Source organism: Prionailurus viverrinus, chromosome A1, assembly GCF_022837055.1.
Source record: "Prionailurus viverrinus isolate Anna chromosome A1, UM_Priviv_1.0, whole genome shotgun sequence".
Classification (NCBI taxonomy): Eukaryota; Metazoa; Chordata; class Mammalia; order Carnivora; family Felidae; genus Prionailurus; species Prionailurus viverrinus.
The window spans coordinates 194630440-194648551 of record NC_062561.1 but is presented as its reverse complement, the minus strand read 5'-3'; the positions used below and the strand labels follow the sequence as shown (position 1 = coordinate 194648551).

The 18112-nt window shown below is 42.2% G+C and overlaps 1 protein-coding gene across 4 annotated transcripts in view; it reads left to right on the top strand.

The window, feature by feature from the left end:
* GRIA1 (glutamate ionotropic receptor AMPA type subunit 1) overlaps positions 1-18112 on the top strand; it is a 299786-nt gene that overhangs the window by 242147 nt on the left and 39527 nt on the right. For all 4 annotated transcript variants that reach the window (XM_047860502.1, XM_047860492.1, XM_047860474.1 and 1 more), the window contains one exon: positions 14909-15107. In XM_047860502.1, the coding sequence (XP_047716458.1) occupies positions 14909-15107 (199 nt within the window). The remainder of the gene's footprint in view (positions 1-14908; positions 15108-18112) is intronic.

The following is an 18112-nucleotide window of genomic DNA, read 5'->3' as shown; positions in this document are numbered from 1 at the left end:
CCTGCATACTTTACATGTATTTATTCTTCATCCCTATATCAGTTTCCATTACTGCCATAACAAAACACCGCAGTCAAAAACAATAAAAATTTATTTTCTTACAGCCCTGTTAAGCCAGAAATCCGGTATAAATTTAACTGGGCTAAAATAAAGGTTGTGGCAGAGCCATGTTCCTTTCTGGGGGCTCTAGGGCAAAATTCATTTCCTTGGTTATTCAAGGTGTTAGCAAATTTGAATTCCTGTGGTTATTGGACTAAGGCTCTTGTTTCTGAGGAAACAAGGGCTTGAGCTGAGGGCTCTTCCCAGCTCCCTCATTGCTTGGTTCAATGGCCTTCTTTCTTTATCAAAACCAGAAATGGAGGACCAAGTCATCTGACACCTTGAATCTCTCCTGGCTCTTTTTCTGCCTCATCTCTTTGAGCAACTCTTTACTTTTAAAGACCAATATGATTACATTGAGTCCACCTGGATAATCACCCTGCTGTAAGGTCCCTGACCTTAATTCTATCTGAGAAGTGTCTCTTGCCTTCAATGTAACATACTCACAGGTTCTAGAAATTGGATCATGTATTTGGGGGACCAGTTTTCAGCACACCACATCCCATTTTGTAGGTAAGGAAACATGCTTAGTGTGGTTAGGTAGCTTATCCAAGGTCACCACCTAGTTCTTGGCATATGGCTTTTGTTCCCAGCTTTATAACCAACTTCATCCAGAGACCATAAAGGAGAAAAGTGGAGCGTGAGGCTAGAACAGAACAATGGGTTAGGGAGTTATTGTATCACCCTCAAGTGGCTGCCACAAGAGATGGTTTAAAGAGACAATTATACTTTAGTCTTCTATGCTGTCTAACAAATTACCACTTTATAGTTGAAAGTAACACATATATTACCTCCCAGTTCTGTAGGGCAGAAGGCCAGTATCCTGTAACTTTCTCTCTGCTCCAGTTCTTACAAGACTGAAATGAAGGTGTTAATCAGTTGAGTTCTCATCTGAAACTCAGGGTCCTCTTCCAAATCCATTTCTGGTATGACCTGAATTCAATTCTTTGCAATTATAGGACCAAAATCCCCATTTGCTTGCTGGCTGTTAGGAGGGAGTCCTCTCAGCTTCCAGAGGCCACTCTCAGATCCCTGTCCCTTGGCCCCCTCCAACACAGCAATGGAGAACCAACCTCATATCAGTTCCCTTCCACGTCAGACTTCTTCTGTTTCCAGCTGGAGGAAAGTCTCTTCTTCTATAGACCTTAATGAGATTATATTAGGGCCACCTAGATAATGTCCCTGTCTTAAGTTCAACTGATAGGTAAATTTAATTACATTTGCAAAATCCCTTTTGCAATGGAATATGACATGATCATAGGAATAACGTGGGAGAGAGAGGAAAATGGAGGTCCTGGAGCCATCTTAGAATTCTGCCCACTACACGTCCCATGAATAATGGGACAAATAATACTATGCTCATTGAACATATGAGAAGCACAGAGGTAGATGCCAGGGCCCAGATTCTGGTGATGAGCAGAATGCCATGTCTGTTTGACAACTGAGGTAGATCATTTCCAGTCTCTTGAGGGTAAGGATGAAGTTGAATATTTCTTACTGCCTCTTCCAACTTATGCATGGCCCAGAGCAAGGCCATAATCAAATGCATCTCCATTTATGTCCCTGGTGAGAATTCCTGAGGGAAAAGGGGAAAAACCCAAAGTTAGTATTCCGTATCTATAATAATTCAGGTAAACTTATGACAGAGATTCACTAAGAGTGGGAGTCTGTCTAAATTTGTGAGGACATCAGTGTTATATGATATTTTTAAAGAAACTCAGTTTTATTATTTTAACTTTATACAATAATTTGTTCTATGACAATCACTTTTCAGAGCAAAGATTCTGAGGGAACATGATTTTAGAACTATGTAAGAATTATGGATTTATCTGAGATACCAGTTTCTCAAAAATGGGTGCTTCTAAAGTTTTTGAAATCAGTTTATTAATTTGTATAATACATGACTCCCTGTGTAATCATATTTTTGCTATTAATTAGCTCAAGAAATAATTTTCTCTATAGATACCTCAGAGGAAAACATTACAAATTGCCTACGTATGGAGTTCCATGTTCACTCAACAAATATTGAGACTGTATTACATTCTAGGGAATTATGAGGAGCTCTAAAATCTCTCCAATGATTTAATAATCTATGGCAACAGTGAAAAAGAGCATAGCAAGGAGTGGTATGGAGGGGAAAAGTAGAAGAGTTCAGAACAATTAGAAGTTAAGGTAAGAAGCAGCAGGCAGGCTTCTCAGAGGAGGTTGCACTTGGAGCTGGACTTCTAAATTTTAAATTCAAAGCCCATGCCCTGGCTTCAGAGACTCTGCTTGATCTAGTCCTTGCCTCATTCTCCATACTCCCCCTATACTGCAAATTACCTTGTACACATGAAGCCGTTTCCTGCTTCAGAGCCTTTGCTCTTCCTATTTCCTCTGTCTGTAATGTTCTTCAGATTCTGTCACACATCTAGATCATTCTCAACCTTCAGCTCTCAGCTTAAAAATTAACTCCTCAGAGAGACTTTTCTCACTTCCTGTCTATACTGATCCCTTTTTCCCTCTTCCTGACTCCTTACCAGTCACCAAGTTAGTGATAAAAGAATAACAACAATACTAAAAGACTGACAGGAGAAGGCATTGCTGCTATCTCCATTTTACAGTTGAGTGTGCCAGAACTCAGAGAGGCCAAGCCACTTCTCCAAGGTCACACAGCCAGTAGAGAAGATGCTGGGATTTGAACCCAGATTGTCTGATCTCACAGCCCATAATTTTAACCAGTATGTCCTAGGTGTTCTTCATATTATAAACACTATTGGGGGTGGGGGTGGGGGTTGTCGGTGCAGTGTGCCTGGGTGGCTCAGTCAGTTGAGCATCCAACTCTTGATTTTGGCTCAGGTCATGATCCCAGGGTCCTAGGATGGAGCCCTACGTCAGGCTTCACACTGAGGGTGGAGCCTACATAAGATTCCCTCTCTCTCTCTTTCTCTCTCTCTCTCTCTCTCTCTCTCTCTCCCTCTACCCCTCTCCCCAACTTGCACTCTCTTCCTCTCTCTAAAATAAAAATTAAATAAATAAATAAGTACAACCAAAAAAACCCATTGTGGATATTCATTTAGAAAATCAGAAAATAGTAAAAGGTGGAAAAGAAAGAGAACCTATAATCCAGCCACTTGGATAACTCCTGTAATATCTTAGTTTACCTACTTCCAGACACTTTATCTCTTCCAAAGTTGATTTCAAATGGGGCCATATACCGACAGAAACATGAAAAGATGCTCAACATCACTGATCATCAGGAAAATACAAATCAGAACCACAGCAAGATACCTTCTACATGTCAGAATGGCTAAAATCAAAAAGACAAGAAATAACAAGTGTTGATAAGAATGTAGAGGAAAAGGAATGTTGGTGCACTATTGGTAGAATGCAAATAGGTGCAGCCACTGTGGAAGATAGCATGGCAGTTTTTCAAAAAATTAAAAACAGAGTTACCATATGATCCAGTAATTCTACTACTGGTTATGTACCCAAAGAATAGGAAAACACTAATTCAAAAAGATGCGTGCACCCCCATTTTTCTTGCAGCATTATTTATGATAGCCAAGATATGGGAGCAACCTAAGTGTCCACCGATGGATGGATAGATAGAATGGATAAAGAAGGAGTAGTATATATACAGTGAAATATTACTCGACCATAAAAAAGAAAGAGATCTTATGCTTTGTAACATGGGTAAACCTAGAGGGTATTATGCTAAGTGAAATAAGTCAGAGAAACACAAATACTGTAGGATTTTGCTTATATGTGGAATCACAACAAATGAACAAACAGCAGAAACAGCCCCATGAATACAGAAAATAAGCCTATGGCTGCCAGAGGGGAGGGGCATGGGCAAAATGGGTGAAGGGGAGTGGGAGATAGAGGCTTCCAGCACTATGGAATGAACAAGTCATAGAAATGAAAAATGCAGCATAGGGGATAAAGTCAATGGTATTGTAGTAGCATTGTATGCTGGCAGATGGGAGCTACACATGTGGTAAGCATTGCATAACATAGAATTTTTGAATCGCTATGCCATACACCTGAAGTTAATGTAACATTATGTGTCAACTCTACTTCAATTTTTAAAAACGAACACTAAATTCTTTCAAAATGAATCCATATAGTATAGCCTGCTTTATAACGTGCTTTTTTCCACTTCACAGCACACTGAAATTTCCTTCCACGTTATCTCTCATTTCTGAATAGTAGTGGCTGCCTCCACCAGGTGTCTACTTGGGTCCAGGTACTCCACTAGGCCCATTACACATCATCCTCCCAGTGCTTTTAGGTTGTTCCTGTTATCGTCCCCATTTCATAGATAGATGAGACTGAGGCTCAGCTATGTAAAATCACTTGCCCAAATCATATCCTTAATAAATGGCAGGGACAAGAGTAGGAGATCTATACAGTTTCTGATTTCCTACTTAGTAATTTTCTTCACTGTCCCAGAAAGGGCTGTGTTATCCCTTTGGTGAAATGACTGGGGGACTTGGGGTAAGAAGAGGATGAGCACGTATTCCCTGCCTCTGGGGCTGCCCTGCCAGGTTGGCTGGGGGTATGTGGGAGGTGGGGTCTGAGTGTGCAGGGAACTGGGTAGGGTGAAAAGATACCTGGCAATAGAGGATTTTCAATTGGCTATTCTGAGTAAAATAACTCCTTTCAATACATGCCTTGTGCTGGAGCTAACCAAACGTTAATTAAAGCAGAAGCATGTATTGTTATTTTTGCTCCCATTTGCTGATATTAAAAAAAAAAAACCCACAACATTCCAACGCAAAGGACTTCAAATACTGGATATGTTAAGCCACAGACGACAACCCAGGCCCACATCTGGCACCCTGAGGCAGGGACCCAGGCCCTCGGAACCCATCGTACTTCTGAAACCAGCTGGTGGATCAGCAGATAGTAGGAGCTCTAGGGAGGGCTTTGGATATAGGGAAACCATATGTTTTGGTATTATAGGCTAGCCAGCAGGCAGCTAGCTATAAAAAGAGAGTGGCTTCTTCTAAGAACTTAAACCCAAAAATATATGTGGAGGAAGTCTCATTTTAACACCAGTATGGTGCCAAATATTCCTTTGTGTCTAGGAACTGTGGGCAAGTGGTGTTTGGGACCTGAGAAGGTAAACCTTGAAAGAGAAGAGTGGTTGGCCCTGGTCCAAGCTACACCCACTTCCAGCGAATGAAATAACACCATTGGAATTTGATGGATTTGGGTTCACAATCAAGCTCCATCACCTGCTTGGTGACCTTAATTAAATTGTTTTGTCTCTCTGAACCTCCGTTTCCTCATTTGTCAAAAGGAGATATGTCTACCTGGGCTGAAGAGAGCAGTGAGGACTAAAAAAATGGATGCCAAGTATCTTCTGCAGGATCCCCATGCAAAGGCCATAGAACAATGGCTGTTTGGGGCAAAGTGAAATTCTTGCTTCTTTACATTCTCATTCCACCTCCACACCAGAGCACAGGCTGTCCCTGCCCCCAGGAAATACCTTTCTTTAAATTTGAGAATGCTAAAAGCCAGCCTGCCCTGCATAGCCCTGTCAATGGCCCCTTTTCCATGCTGCCTTTCCAGATTTTTCCCAGTTAGGCATGGCTTTTCCTACCTCCGTACTTCCTTAGCACTTAGTCAGTGACTCCTTATGCTGTTCACCACAGCTCAGGCATCATAGTTGCTTCTGGTGGGTCCCATTCATTCTGTTAAATTGATTTACTTGAGAAGAAACTTCTTGGTTATTTTTCATCAGGCTTTGTATATATTCAGTCCTCAATAAATACCATGTAATTACTCAATTTATTCATTATATGTTCATTGAGCACCTGCTTTATGCCAGGCACTGTGCTAGGCACCAGGGATATAGCAGTGAATGACACAGATAAGACCCCTGGCATCACTGAATTTACATTTTAGTGGAGAAAGACATATAATAAATGAATAAATCAATTGATAAATACATAATTTATAGAAAGATCATTTCAGACTTTGATAAGTGCTATGAAAAAAGGAAATGAGGTGAGAGAGACATGGGTGGCAAAGACAATACCTAGAGGGGTGTCTGTGAGGAGGCGACATATGAACATAAATCTAAAGGGTAGATAGAGGCATGTTTGGGACAATTGCAGAGAAGTGAATTCCAGGCAGAGGAAACAACTGTTGCAAAGGTCCCGAGATGGGAAAGAATTTGCTGTATTCTAGGAACTGCAAGATGGCCAGTGAGGCTGGGGCATGGCAATGATAGGAAAGGTGGTACAAGATGAGGTTGGAGATGGACCAGCTCAGGTTGACCCCAGCAGAGCATTTGGATGTTACTGTGACAAATTTTAACTGGGGTGAGGAACAACATGACTCTATTTACAGTTTTAAAAGATCTTCTGGCTGCTGTGTGTACATGGATTATACAAGGACCAGAGAAGCAGCAATGAAATGTGACACTGATTGATATCTAGTGCAGAGAATGTTATCTGCAACTATGGGCGTGATTGGATGGGAGGGACTGGATGTGGGGGTGAGATAAAGAGACAAGGCAGAAATGTCTCCCTGGTATTAGGTTTGAACGGCCAGATGGACAGTTATGTCACTTCCTGAGTTGAGGAAGGAGAAGAATTCGTCAGTAATGTTGTATTGATTTGGGGCTTTTTGGTGGACATTCATTAAGAATTTTGTGTTAGATATTTCAGGTTTGAGGTGTCAAGGAGGCAGTTAGATACGCATGTTAAAGGTTGGGAGAGGGACTGGAGATTTAAATTTGGGAGTGATCAGCATCTATGAATAAAGGACTTGGACTGGAGGAGGTCAGCTGGGCAAGATGGTAGGCGGTTATAGTAACAGGGCTGAGACCTGAGCTTTGGGAATAGAAAGAGCTTAATATTGGGAAGAAAGGAACACCCAACAACAACAAAAAGACTAAGAAGGAGTAAACTGAGAGATAGGAGGAGACTGAGGAAAGAATGGACCTAGAAGCTAAGAGGAGTGTTTCTAGAAGAAATCATCGAATAATCACCATTATTACAGATGACATCTCGAGCCCTGCTCTGTCTGTGCAAGACATGACTTACTCCTGGAATTCTTACCATCCATGAGATGGATATCATTATTCCCATTTTCAGGTGTGAAAACTGATACTCAGAGTGAACCAATGAATCAGTACATTTTTAAGAATAACTGAACTCATTTACATCCATTCTTTTGCAGACTGCACCCGTGCGACACTCCCATAGCCTACCTAAATGGAAAACAATTTTCCATTTTGAAACATAGCTCTGCATGTGCTGCAAACTTAGAGCTTGTTGTCCAGCCCCCAGCTTCCCACCCCTGGGACTCACCACAGGAGTCCAAGGCCCACCCTGCTGCCACAGTGTTAGAACACAGTGGCCAGCAGCTGGGGAAATTAAAACGAGTCACTTCTGCTGTGCCAGGGAAGTGCTGGGTGATTTGCAGCTGGTGACAAATGGATGATTTGCCATCCAAACATAGCGTCTCAGATTAAGTGGCCTCATGAATAAAATTCTTGCATTTGACCAGAGCTATTTACCCTCGTCTGGGAACCTTCATACCTGATCCCCAGTAAGCCTCTCTCCAAACATAGCTCAGCTCAGTAATTAGCCAAGATGGACATTTGTTTCTCCCACTAATTTACAGGCAGGCCATCTGAGTTTCTGCCTTCACACCCATGTTTTCATTACTTTTTATTTTTTATTCAAAAAAATTTTTTTAATGTTTATTTATTTTTGAGACAGAGAGAGACACAGCATGAGCAGGGAAGGGGCAGAAAGAGAGGGAGACACAGAATGTGAAGCAGGCTCCAGGCTCTGAGCTGTCAGCACAGAGCCCGACATGGGGCTCGAACTCACGAACTGTGAGATCATGACCCGAGCTGAAGTCGGACTCTCAACCGACTGAGCCACCCAGGCGCCCCTCATTACTTTTTAAAAATAGCCATTGGAAGCAGATGACAAAGGGAAATAGGTTGAACTCAGTGACCTCTTGAGCTTGGCTGAATGAAGGCACACAGGAAGTGTCCCTTCGTCTCCTTCCTCTTGGGGATGACAGGAAATGCTTTTGAAATGAAGAAGAATGTCCATATCCAACTCCTTGTCAGAATTGTCCCAGAGAGTAGGTTGACAGGATCGAATGTTGATTGCTTTTTAATGACTTTCCATTCCCCACATTGGTCTCAAGGATCTGATTTCCTAAAGTCCCTGGCCATGGCATCTACTCCCTTACCTCCAAGCAGGCTATTGCTCCTTGCACTATGTGAAGACTTCTATCCTGAAATGTTTACTCTGTGCCAGGCACTGTGCTACATCCTTCATTTGTATTTTCATGTTTAATTCTTAAAAACACCATGAGTACAATTACTTCATTTTGTAAAGAAACAAGCACAAAGAGATTCAGTGACTTGCCCAAAGTCATACAACCAGTAAGTAATGAGACAAGACTCCATCCTGCTTTATCTGACCCCTGGGCCCATTCTCCTCACCAATGCCCTCTACTTTCTCCTTGAGGATAGCACAAAAGTCATTATCAAATGAATCATTGCAATATTTTATCTGGATGTTTACCTGGAGGGACTAATAACTAGATAGATGTTAATATATTTCTTGACTACTGTAGCATACTCACTTAAATCAAAAGTCTCTGACATTCACAATAGGATTAAGGGCAGGAGTCAGCAAACTGTGGCCCACAGACCAAAACCAGCCTGCTGTGTGTTTTTATGATTAATTTTTTTAATACAGCCATGTGCATATGTTTATGTATTGTCTATGGCTGTTTTCATACTACAACAACAGAGATGAGTAGTACATGAAGCCCACAAAGCCTGAAATATTTACTACCTGGACTTTTACAGAAAACGTTTGCCTATCCCTGGTCTAGAATGACAAATCTAAGCTGAGAGATTATAAAAAAAAAAAAAATTAAAGGCCTACAGTGAATCCTAATGCATGAACAGGACAGGAAATATCCAGCAGAAGCAGAGAATGATCACATCAGAGCCTTACTGTCTTCTATTAGCATCACATTTAATAAGATATGCAGTGTCTTATTAACAAAAGTAAAAACCATCATTTACAAGAAGAGACAGCTTATAGCCAGCATCAAGAGCATGTCAGAGTCCATTCACCCAGTAGGCATGAACTGCCATTTGAGCGTTGTCCTCTTCCACAGCCCCTGCTCCCGTGGATCACCAGACCCTGTCACTTTGATCTCTTCATGCAGCCTGCCCCTCCCAATTTCCATGGGCTCTGTTTTAGCAAGTTCAACCAAGCATCACCCCTGTTCATCAATAATACTATAAGTAATAATCATTATAGCATCTTTAAAAAATCACTACAGCAGCATGGTTAGAATTGTAATAGGAGAAGGATTATGGTGTGATGGGGAGCAGAAGGGGTTGCTTAGAGCTCTGCTTGCAATGACTGGGGAGTTGAAGAAGAGATAATCCACTCACCTCCTCTTTTTACCTCTAGCTACTGAGCCTTCTCCTACTACTGTACCTATTCTGCTTAACAGTCTCTTACTTATACTCCAAAACCAAGCACAAGTTTCTCTTCCTCTGATAACTGTCCCTGATACCTGCCAGCAGAGTAATCATCAAGTCTTTCTGTGTCCCCTTAGTACTACTTTCTTACTTGTCACATAATTAAGATAGTACTATAATTACCATTTATGACATTAATATAAGATGGTGATAGTTCTACTGAGTGCTTACTATGCTTCAAACACTGTGCTAAACATTTGGCAGAGAATCAGGGTATTGGACCCCACAGCCTGTGTTTTAATCACTAGGCTACACTGCCCTCCCATCTTCTGCATGGAAGGCAGAGACTATTGTGTACTCACTTTTTTTAAGTTTATTTATTTTGAGAGAGAGAGAGAGAGAGAGAGAGAGAGAGAGCGTGCACATGCATCAGCAGGGAAGGGACAGAGAGGGGGAGAGAGAGAATCCCAAGCAGGCTCCGTGCTGTCAGTTCAGAGCCTGATGCAGGGTTTGATCCCATGAACCATGATATCATGACCTCAGCTGAAATCTAGACACTCAACCAACTGAGGCAGCCAGGCACCCCATGGTGTATTCACTTTTATCTCTGCAATGCCTAACAGTGCCTGCCATATAAGTAATGTTTATAAAATGAATGGATAAATAGTATGGCACACATTTCTAAAGATACCTATCCCTTGGTCATTCAAACACTAATTAGGTACTACTGTGAAGAGATTTTATAGGTATAGTTTAAAGTCCCAAATCAGTTGATTTTAAGGTACAGAGATTTTTCCAGGTGGACTGACCCAAACAGATGAGCCCTTTAGAAAAAGAGAGTTTTCTCCAACTAGTGGAAGTCAGAGAGGTTCAAAGAATAAGAGGGATTGCTACACTATTGCTGGCTTGAAGATAGAGGAGACAGGTGATGCAGAATGCTGGCAACCTCTAGAAGCTGAGACAGCTTCGGGTGGACAGCCAGCCAGAAAACAATGACTTTGGTCCCATGACCACAGGGAGGTGAATACTGCAAACAACCAGTGAGGTTGTTCAACCCGAACTCCAGATAAGAACCATAGCCCCAGCCAATACCATGATTTCAGCTTGGTGAGACCTTAGTGGAGAATCTAGATACCCCAACCCAGACTTCTGATCTACGGAACTATGAGACAATGAATGAGTGCTGTTAGAAGACACTAAGTTTGTGGTGATTTGTTATGCAGTGGTAGAAAACAAATACAAATAGGTTTCCAATTCTCTGGAGATGCTGGTGGTCAGACTCCTTTCTGTAGCTCCCAAATGTCCCACTGAGCTTTATAAGAAGTGAATCATGGCTGTGATCCAACATCAGGGAGATGACATGGGTTGAGGAAGTCTGTGCTCATCTACAAATGAATCAGAATCTGGTGAAGGAGGTAATGTTCTACAGTGGGTAGACTTCTGGACAAGAAATGTGAAGTCCTGGTTCCTAGTCCTAGATTTGCCAATGGCTCACTACATGACCCTGGATAAGTCACCTTATGTCATGTAACTGCAGATCTTTCATCTGTAAAATGGGGATATTCATCCCTCTCCCATCCATTTCATAGTACTGTAAATGATGATTGAGTAAGATAAAGAGCCCAACAAGCCATATAAGTTGTGACCAATTCTAGAGGAACATAGGGATTCCTCAGTGGCTTAGGGACTTTAGGGAAGAGCTGTGCCAAGTTATAAGACTAATAAAATTCAGGTGATGAGGCATACCTCCACGGGCCAGATAACAGTTGTTCTTCCCTATTAAGGAATTTATCCTATAGCTCCCTAGGAGAATAATTATCACAAAAATAATGCCTCATGTTTCAACAGCACTTTTCAAAGTGCTTTTCCCTGTGCTATTTTAATTCCAATAACTTGTATCAGTTAAAGGAAAAGAATCAACTAAGTCTAGTTCTGAAAGTTTTGGTTTCTCACCATGACATAGAGTTAGTCTCACCCATTACACAGAAGAGAAGACGGAGGCCCAGCTGGGCAGGCAACTTGCTAAGGTTATGGGGCTGGTCAGTGAAAGAGCAAAGACACTCATTCCCAGTCTTGGCCTCCAATAACTCCATCTCCCTACTTTTGGTATGGAACTGGGAAAATGCAGAGTTCTTAGACAGAGGCCCAGCTTAGCCTGTACCAGGTCTGAACTGAAGAAGGATGGTGTGTTACACTCAGGTTCCTATCACATGGATCAGATGCAAATGAAGCATTGGAATCATGTCACATTTTGAGGAGCCTCTTCCCCCAACCTTCCAGTTATGCTACAGATGACACTTACTGGCTGTTAAACAACAGACTCCTTCTTTGGTATCTTTATTAAATAGGTGGGGATGTGGGAAATAGTGTGCAGGGTAAGCTGCTCTCAATGCCTAGTAGATAAATATTAATTAAAGAAGAACAGGGAAGAAGGATCCATTGACTTGGAACTTTCTTGGGAGGGTTTTGAGTTTCACTAGATGATCCCCAACTTGGGATACTTTAGCTGGGTCTCTCAGTTCGGTAATGTTGGAAAGGGAAATAGCCATCCTGAACACTTGGTTTGAGGCTGTTACTCCAGACATCCTGGGCTATAAGCAAGTTTGAATTCTCCTGGCCCTGAAAAATATTCCTGGTCTCTAGAATCCAATGTGAATAGAATTGGCAGGTTATGAGAGAGGTGATATTCATGCATTCACTTGTTATTGAGGCCCACTCTGTGCTAGGTGCTATAAGATTCTTTACTCTCATGGAGCTTATGATCTAGGGGAATGATAGTCAACAAACACACAGAGATCCAATTTCAATGACAATGCGAGCTACATGAGGCTCTGAGATTCTTAAGCCTGAATGCTGAAAAAGTGCTAGGTGGGTTGAGGTCTGAAGGATGAATAGGGTTGAAACAATGATGGGGGTGGGAGTGGGGGCAAGAGTGGCATGTGATAAGGGTATGAGACTTTTGAATAGAAAGAACCAAACAAAGCCCAGTGTGACCAGAGTACAGAAAGCATGTTGTGGACACACTGGCGAGCAGGCCAGGGGCCAGACCACATGGGACCTTGATGGTCACCAAGGAGTTTGAATTTTATTCCAAGTGTAAGAGAAAGGCTCTCATGGATTTTAAGCAAAGAAGCAACATAATACAATTCACGTTTTTAAAAAGACCACTCAAACTGATTCAGCAGAGGAGTGGAAGGAGGGGCTGCATGGAGGGAAGTCTAGTTTAGATGCTACTGTGGTCACCCAGAGTTGGGAAAAGAGTAGCATCTTCACACAGCCCCAGGACACTGATATTTGCCACCTCCTAAGGTGAAAAGAAGATCCTGTGATTTTGAGTACATATGTGTACTACCCCTAGGGCATGGAGAGAATAAGTTTGCCTCTTTGTATCTCATTTTGCTTGACTGCCCAATGGAAGCCATGCATCCTGGTCTACCTAGTTATCATTTCAAATCACAGAAAGGGAGAGATGGGAGGAGTTAGAGAGAAAGCTGGCCCTGTGTAATATATGACCCTCTGTGTAGACATGTCTCCAGCACGTCATACCCTGGGGACTAAGAGTAGGCACGAACACAGCTTCTTTGTGAATGGTCCACCAAGTGAACATCTTCAGAAATGGGGAAACCCACTCTCACCCTCAGAATAGCCAACTAATTGTTGCACCACCCTACCTATCAAATACCCACTCCTTGGATTGCTAAAACACTTGTACCAAATGCTCCTAAATTGGGTCTCATGGCAGCAACCTCCTATCAATCCTTCAGGGAACACATCTCTCCAAGTCTCTTTTTTTGGTTCCCTCCTCCTGCAGCCATTCTTCACAGGGCATAGCTTTGCTCCACTCTCCTGATCTCATTCCTTTGAACAAATTTCCTCTTATTTCCTATTTTAATAGGAAGCATCTAAGAACATTATTTTCCATATAGCAAGCAACAACAAATATTTGCTGAATTTTTTGAAGTGAGCACTGTCTGCCTAGAATCAAAAGGAGCCTGTAAGACATGCAAACAAAGTGGGACACACAGGAACATGGGAATAACACAGAGAAGGTCGGGTAGGGTTTTCAGAGCATTGTGGAACAATCAAGCAAGCTAGCAGGCCTGGGTTCTGCTCCTGAGTCAGTGTGATTTGAGACTCGAATTTATCTGTAAAACTTATAGGTTGTATTGGTGATTTCTTTGGTGGTTAAGTATTAAGTTTTAGTTAAGCACTGTCACCTACTGAAAGCTCTGAGCTTAAGGCTGTCAAGGCACATGTTAGAAAGGATGTACAATTATAGTAGTGCCAGGATGACACTTACTTAACAAATCAAGCTGGATGGAAAGAAAATAGAATGCAAGCAACTTTATCACTGTATGATTCAGTATGATTTGATGCCCTGTATGTCCACCATACCACATCATATGACATCAACATCAGTTTGTAATATCTTTGGAAAAATATTCTAGAACTGGAAACCTCCTAGCCAAATCTGAAAGATCATAGAATTCTTGACTAGTCATGTCTCTCTTCATTGTTGGGCATAAGAGAGGCGTCTAGGACTTTAAGAACATCAAGGAACAATTTCTCACCTCATTTGTGATTGTCATAGTTGCTGTTTGGATCCAGTACAAAATATGCTTTGTCTTTTATTTCAGCCAAACTCTTTCCCTGTGGTAGGGGGAAGAACTGTACTTGCCCTCAACAGTGACATTTCCCCAAAGTGGCCGAAGTACAGCTGTTCACATTCTGCCTCCAATACATTCTCCCTTCCTTTCCTTCTGGTCCATTACTTTGGTGGCCTTTGAAGGCCAAAAGAAGAGTAATGAGAAGGCAATCTGGAAACATTTCTGAACATGGTCAAACGTGTGCATCATGTGTGCAAATGCATTTGCAATTCATATGTGTGTGCACAAACATTTGGTGTATATGTAACTGCATTTAAAATGATGTTTGTAAGACAGATAGATGATTGATAGATAGATAGATAGATAGATAGATAGATAGATAGATAGATAATGTTTGTACATATTTGTGATTTTGTGGTCAAGTGTTGACATATCTGTCTTTGTTGGCACATGTCTTGATGTATATGTATGTGCAAAGGTGGTGTGAATATATGCCTGTGGGATTTTATCACCCATGAAGGACAGCAACCACACAAGTCCTTATCTTGTAATAAGGAATAAAATGCCAACATGAATCTCTCTGACATTTGAATTATCACATCTAGCTGACAGAGGAGAAGGGTGCAATAGGGCTTGACAGCTCTGCTGACGGGGCTTAGGCTGGCCCTTGGCCCTTCCCTATGGCCTTATGCAGTTGATGTCAATGCTTCTGACACCTCTTCCCTTTGGCCTGCAGGTCCCTGTCTGGCCGCATCGTTGGTGGTGTCTGGTGGTTCTTCACCTTGATCATCATCTCCTCATACACAGCCAACCTGGCTGCCTTCTTGACCGTGGAGAGGATGGTGTCTCCCATCGAGAGTGCTGAGGACCTAGCGAAACAGACGGAAATCGCTTACGGCACACTGGAAGCAGGGTCCACTAAGGAGTTCTTCAGGGTAGGAATATCCCTTGTCCTAGAGCACCTTCACAAAAGGGAACCACTACTGTCATTAAAATATCCTCATTAAAGAGCATGTGATTATAGTCAACCAGAGCAACTGCTTAGCATAGTACAAGTCAGGGAAACTCAGAGAATTTCTCAGCTTCTTACAAATTCTTGAGAAATCTACAATTCTATATTTGTAATAACTTCAAAGCTCTTGCACTGAATCAGACCCCTTACGTATGCCAGTCTGTGCCAACTTCTCTGAGGGCTGCAAAGGATATGACATTCAGTTCCTTCCCTGTTCCCACACATACTTGCAGTCTAATTAGTAATCGATTAGTATCGGCCTAGGGACAAGGTCCAGACCTGATGCCCTTTTATGTCCTCTCCTTGAAGCCTTGATGAATAAGGAGATGGTATATGGGGAATGATTACTGGAACAGGTGGTCTATTTAACAGTGCCAGGAGAGAGAAAATGTGAAGTGAGAGTGGAGGTGATGGAGAGGTCTTATGGCCAGAGGCAGCGAGTGAAGGCAGAGGAGCAGAGAGCTTAGAAACACAAGCCTAGGGTCATACAAACCTAGGGCCAGACCCTGGCTCTGTCCTTTACTTGTTCTCTGGCCCTTAGCCTCTTTCACACCATTTTCTCATCTATAGAGTCAGGAGAATAATATCTACCTCAACGAGTCATTATGATATTAGAAGAGATGAGGCATCTAAGACACAAGGCTCTGTGGGTACAGGGCTTTGGGGTACAGGCATTTAGGAGCCATCTTGAAGAAGGGGTAGGGATTTACAGCCACAAACATTAGAAAATATTTCTAGGCATCATGAAACTAGGTCAGGTCTGGGTTGGCTAATTATATTCCAGGCAAAGGGGACAACTTGAACAAATGCCCCAAAGCAGAAAAGCCTGCAGTTCCCTGGACTTTAGACATGTTCCTCCTGGAAGTTGAAGAAATAGTACATGGAGCTACCATGTATTGAGGAAGGAAAAATGATAAATAATTGCTACCACTTACCTAGCATTTGCTATGAATCAGGTCTTGTGCCAGCACACCTTCATTTAATCTTGTCATTACAGTTAGAAATTTGTTTTCCCCATTTTATATGTGAAGTTCAGAGAAGTCAAAGTAATTGCCTGAGGTCACACAGGTAGTAAGTAGCAGAAGGAGAATAGACAGCCAGTATCTGCCTTGCTTCAGGCAAGGGACAGGTATCCCATACAGTCCTACCAGGTTCTCACTGAAACTTTATGGAGAAAACCCCAGACTCCGAGTGAACCCACAGAGTGTGCTCAGTTTCTTGGTTGTGGGTTCTATGTTCTGCATGACAAGCAGGAAGGGGACCAAGGTCTTAACCATCACTGACCCAGTCTCCAAGGCTAATGTCATCTACTTCAATATAATGGAGCAAGAAGGTGACTTAGAGGTCATGTGGTCAGTGTCTATCGTTTTAGAGAGAGACATGACTTGCTTAAGCTTAACCAACCAGCTAGTAGAAAAACCTCCTGTAATCTCATAATTCTCTAGAATTTTTAGCCTGCAACCAAAGTGTGAAGGGGATGTCTCATATTTGTCCAGGTAGCCATTCCTATATCCCTGGCTTTGCTGATGAAGTTGGGGAACAGCCAATTCACTTACTCATTACATACTCATGTTCTCATCCCCAATATCTGAGCATGTCACTATCCCCAAAACACCTTCCATCCATGGTCTCATTTATGTCCCACCTATGACCTATGGTAGAACAGGAGTTATGTGTCCATTTTGTGAACAAGAAATTGAAATTCAGGGAATCATAATGCAAGTGTTGAGGATGAACACAAATTCTGTTTCTTCATTCCAGCCAAAGTATTCTTGACGCTGAACCACACTGTCCTAATGAGGTGGTGTCATTAGCTGATTTTTTAAAAAGATTATTCAGGTTGTTAGATGAGCTCATGATCAAATCTTGTCTAACCTTTTCCTTTTGTAGTTGGGGAAACTGAGGCCCAGAAAAGAAAAGGGTCATGCTCTAACTACTCAGAGGCATAGCTAGGACTTAGGACTTGAAAGTTCTCTGTTAATCACTATGTCAATTGACATATTTCTATTTCTCATCCACAGGAACTGTTAGGCATCTAGAAACAAAACAGTGTGTATTCTACAAGCTCTGGGCACTCACTAGGTCTACTACATTCGTGACAATAGGTTGTAGTTCATATGCTAACTCTGATCAACAGTGGTGGCCTGGAGTTCGATGTTGAGAGGGGATTCTGAGGTCACATCTGGGCACAGTGTGAAAGAATTCCTTGACTGATGTCAATATCCCTCACATATATAGGAAGGGAAAGTGGTCTCAAGCCAGCCATGTATTGGGCATTCTTATCCTAAAGTAAAACCTAAATAAAGGGCATAATTAGTAGTAGTAATTGCACCACTTATAGAATACCTACTGTGTGTCAGGCACTGGGTTATGCATTTTACATCTGTTGTCATATACTATCCATGGCGACACTATGCCGTCAGTACCATCATCAACATTGTCAGGAGAGGAAGACTAAGGTTCAGAAATGTTGTTATTTGTCCAAGGTCTCACAGCTAGTAAGATATAAAGCCTAAAATAAGGGAGGCAGCTGGTTGCAGTGAAAAGGCACTAGGTGCTATCAGGAAACCAGGGTTTTATTCCTGGCTCTGCCACTAAGAAGGTACATGACATTGGACAGTTCACTGCCACACTGTGGGCCCCAGTTTCTTTACTGGTAGAAAGACAGCACTAACAAGATATGCCCCATGAGCCCTTCCATCTCTGTAACTTTGAGCTTGAGAATTTTCCCACCAGGACTTTGGTGGATGGGGAGACAAGATCACCTACCACCTTCATAAGGCAGGAGAAGAGCATGGTGACACATGTATTCTTCTACCCCAGTCTCTAAAAAAATATGGCTTCTAGTCCCCACGGCAGCCCAGAGCTTCTTGGCAGCTCCAATCCAGAGTCACTGAATCCTCCATCGACAGTTTAATTAAGATGTGT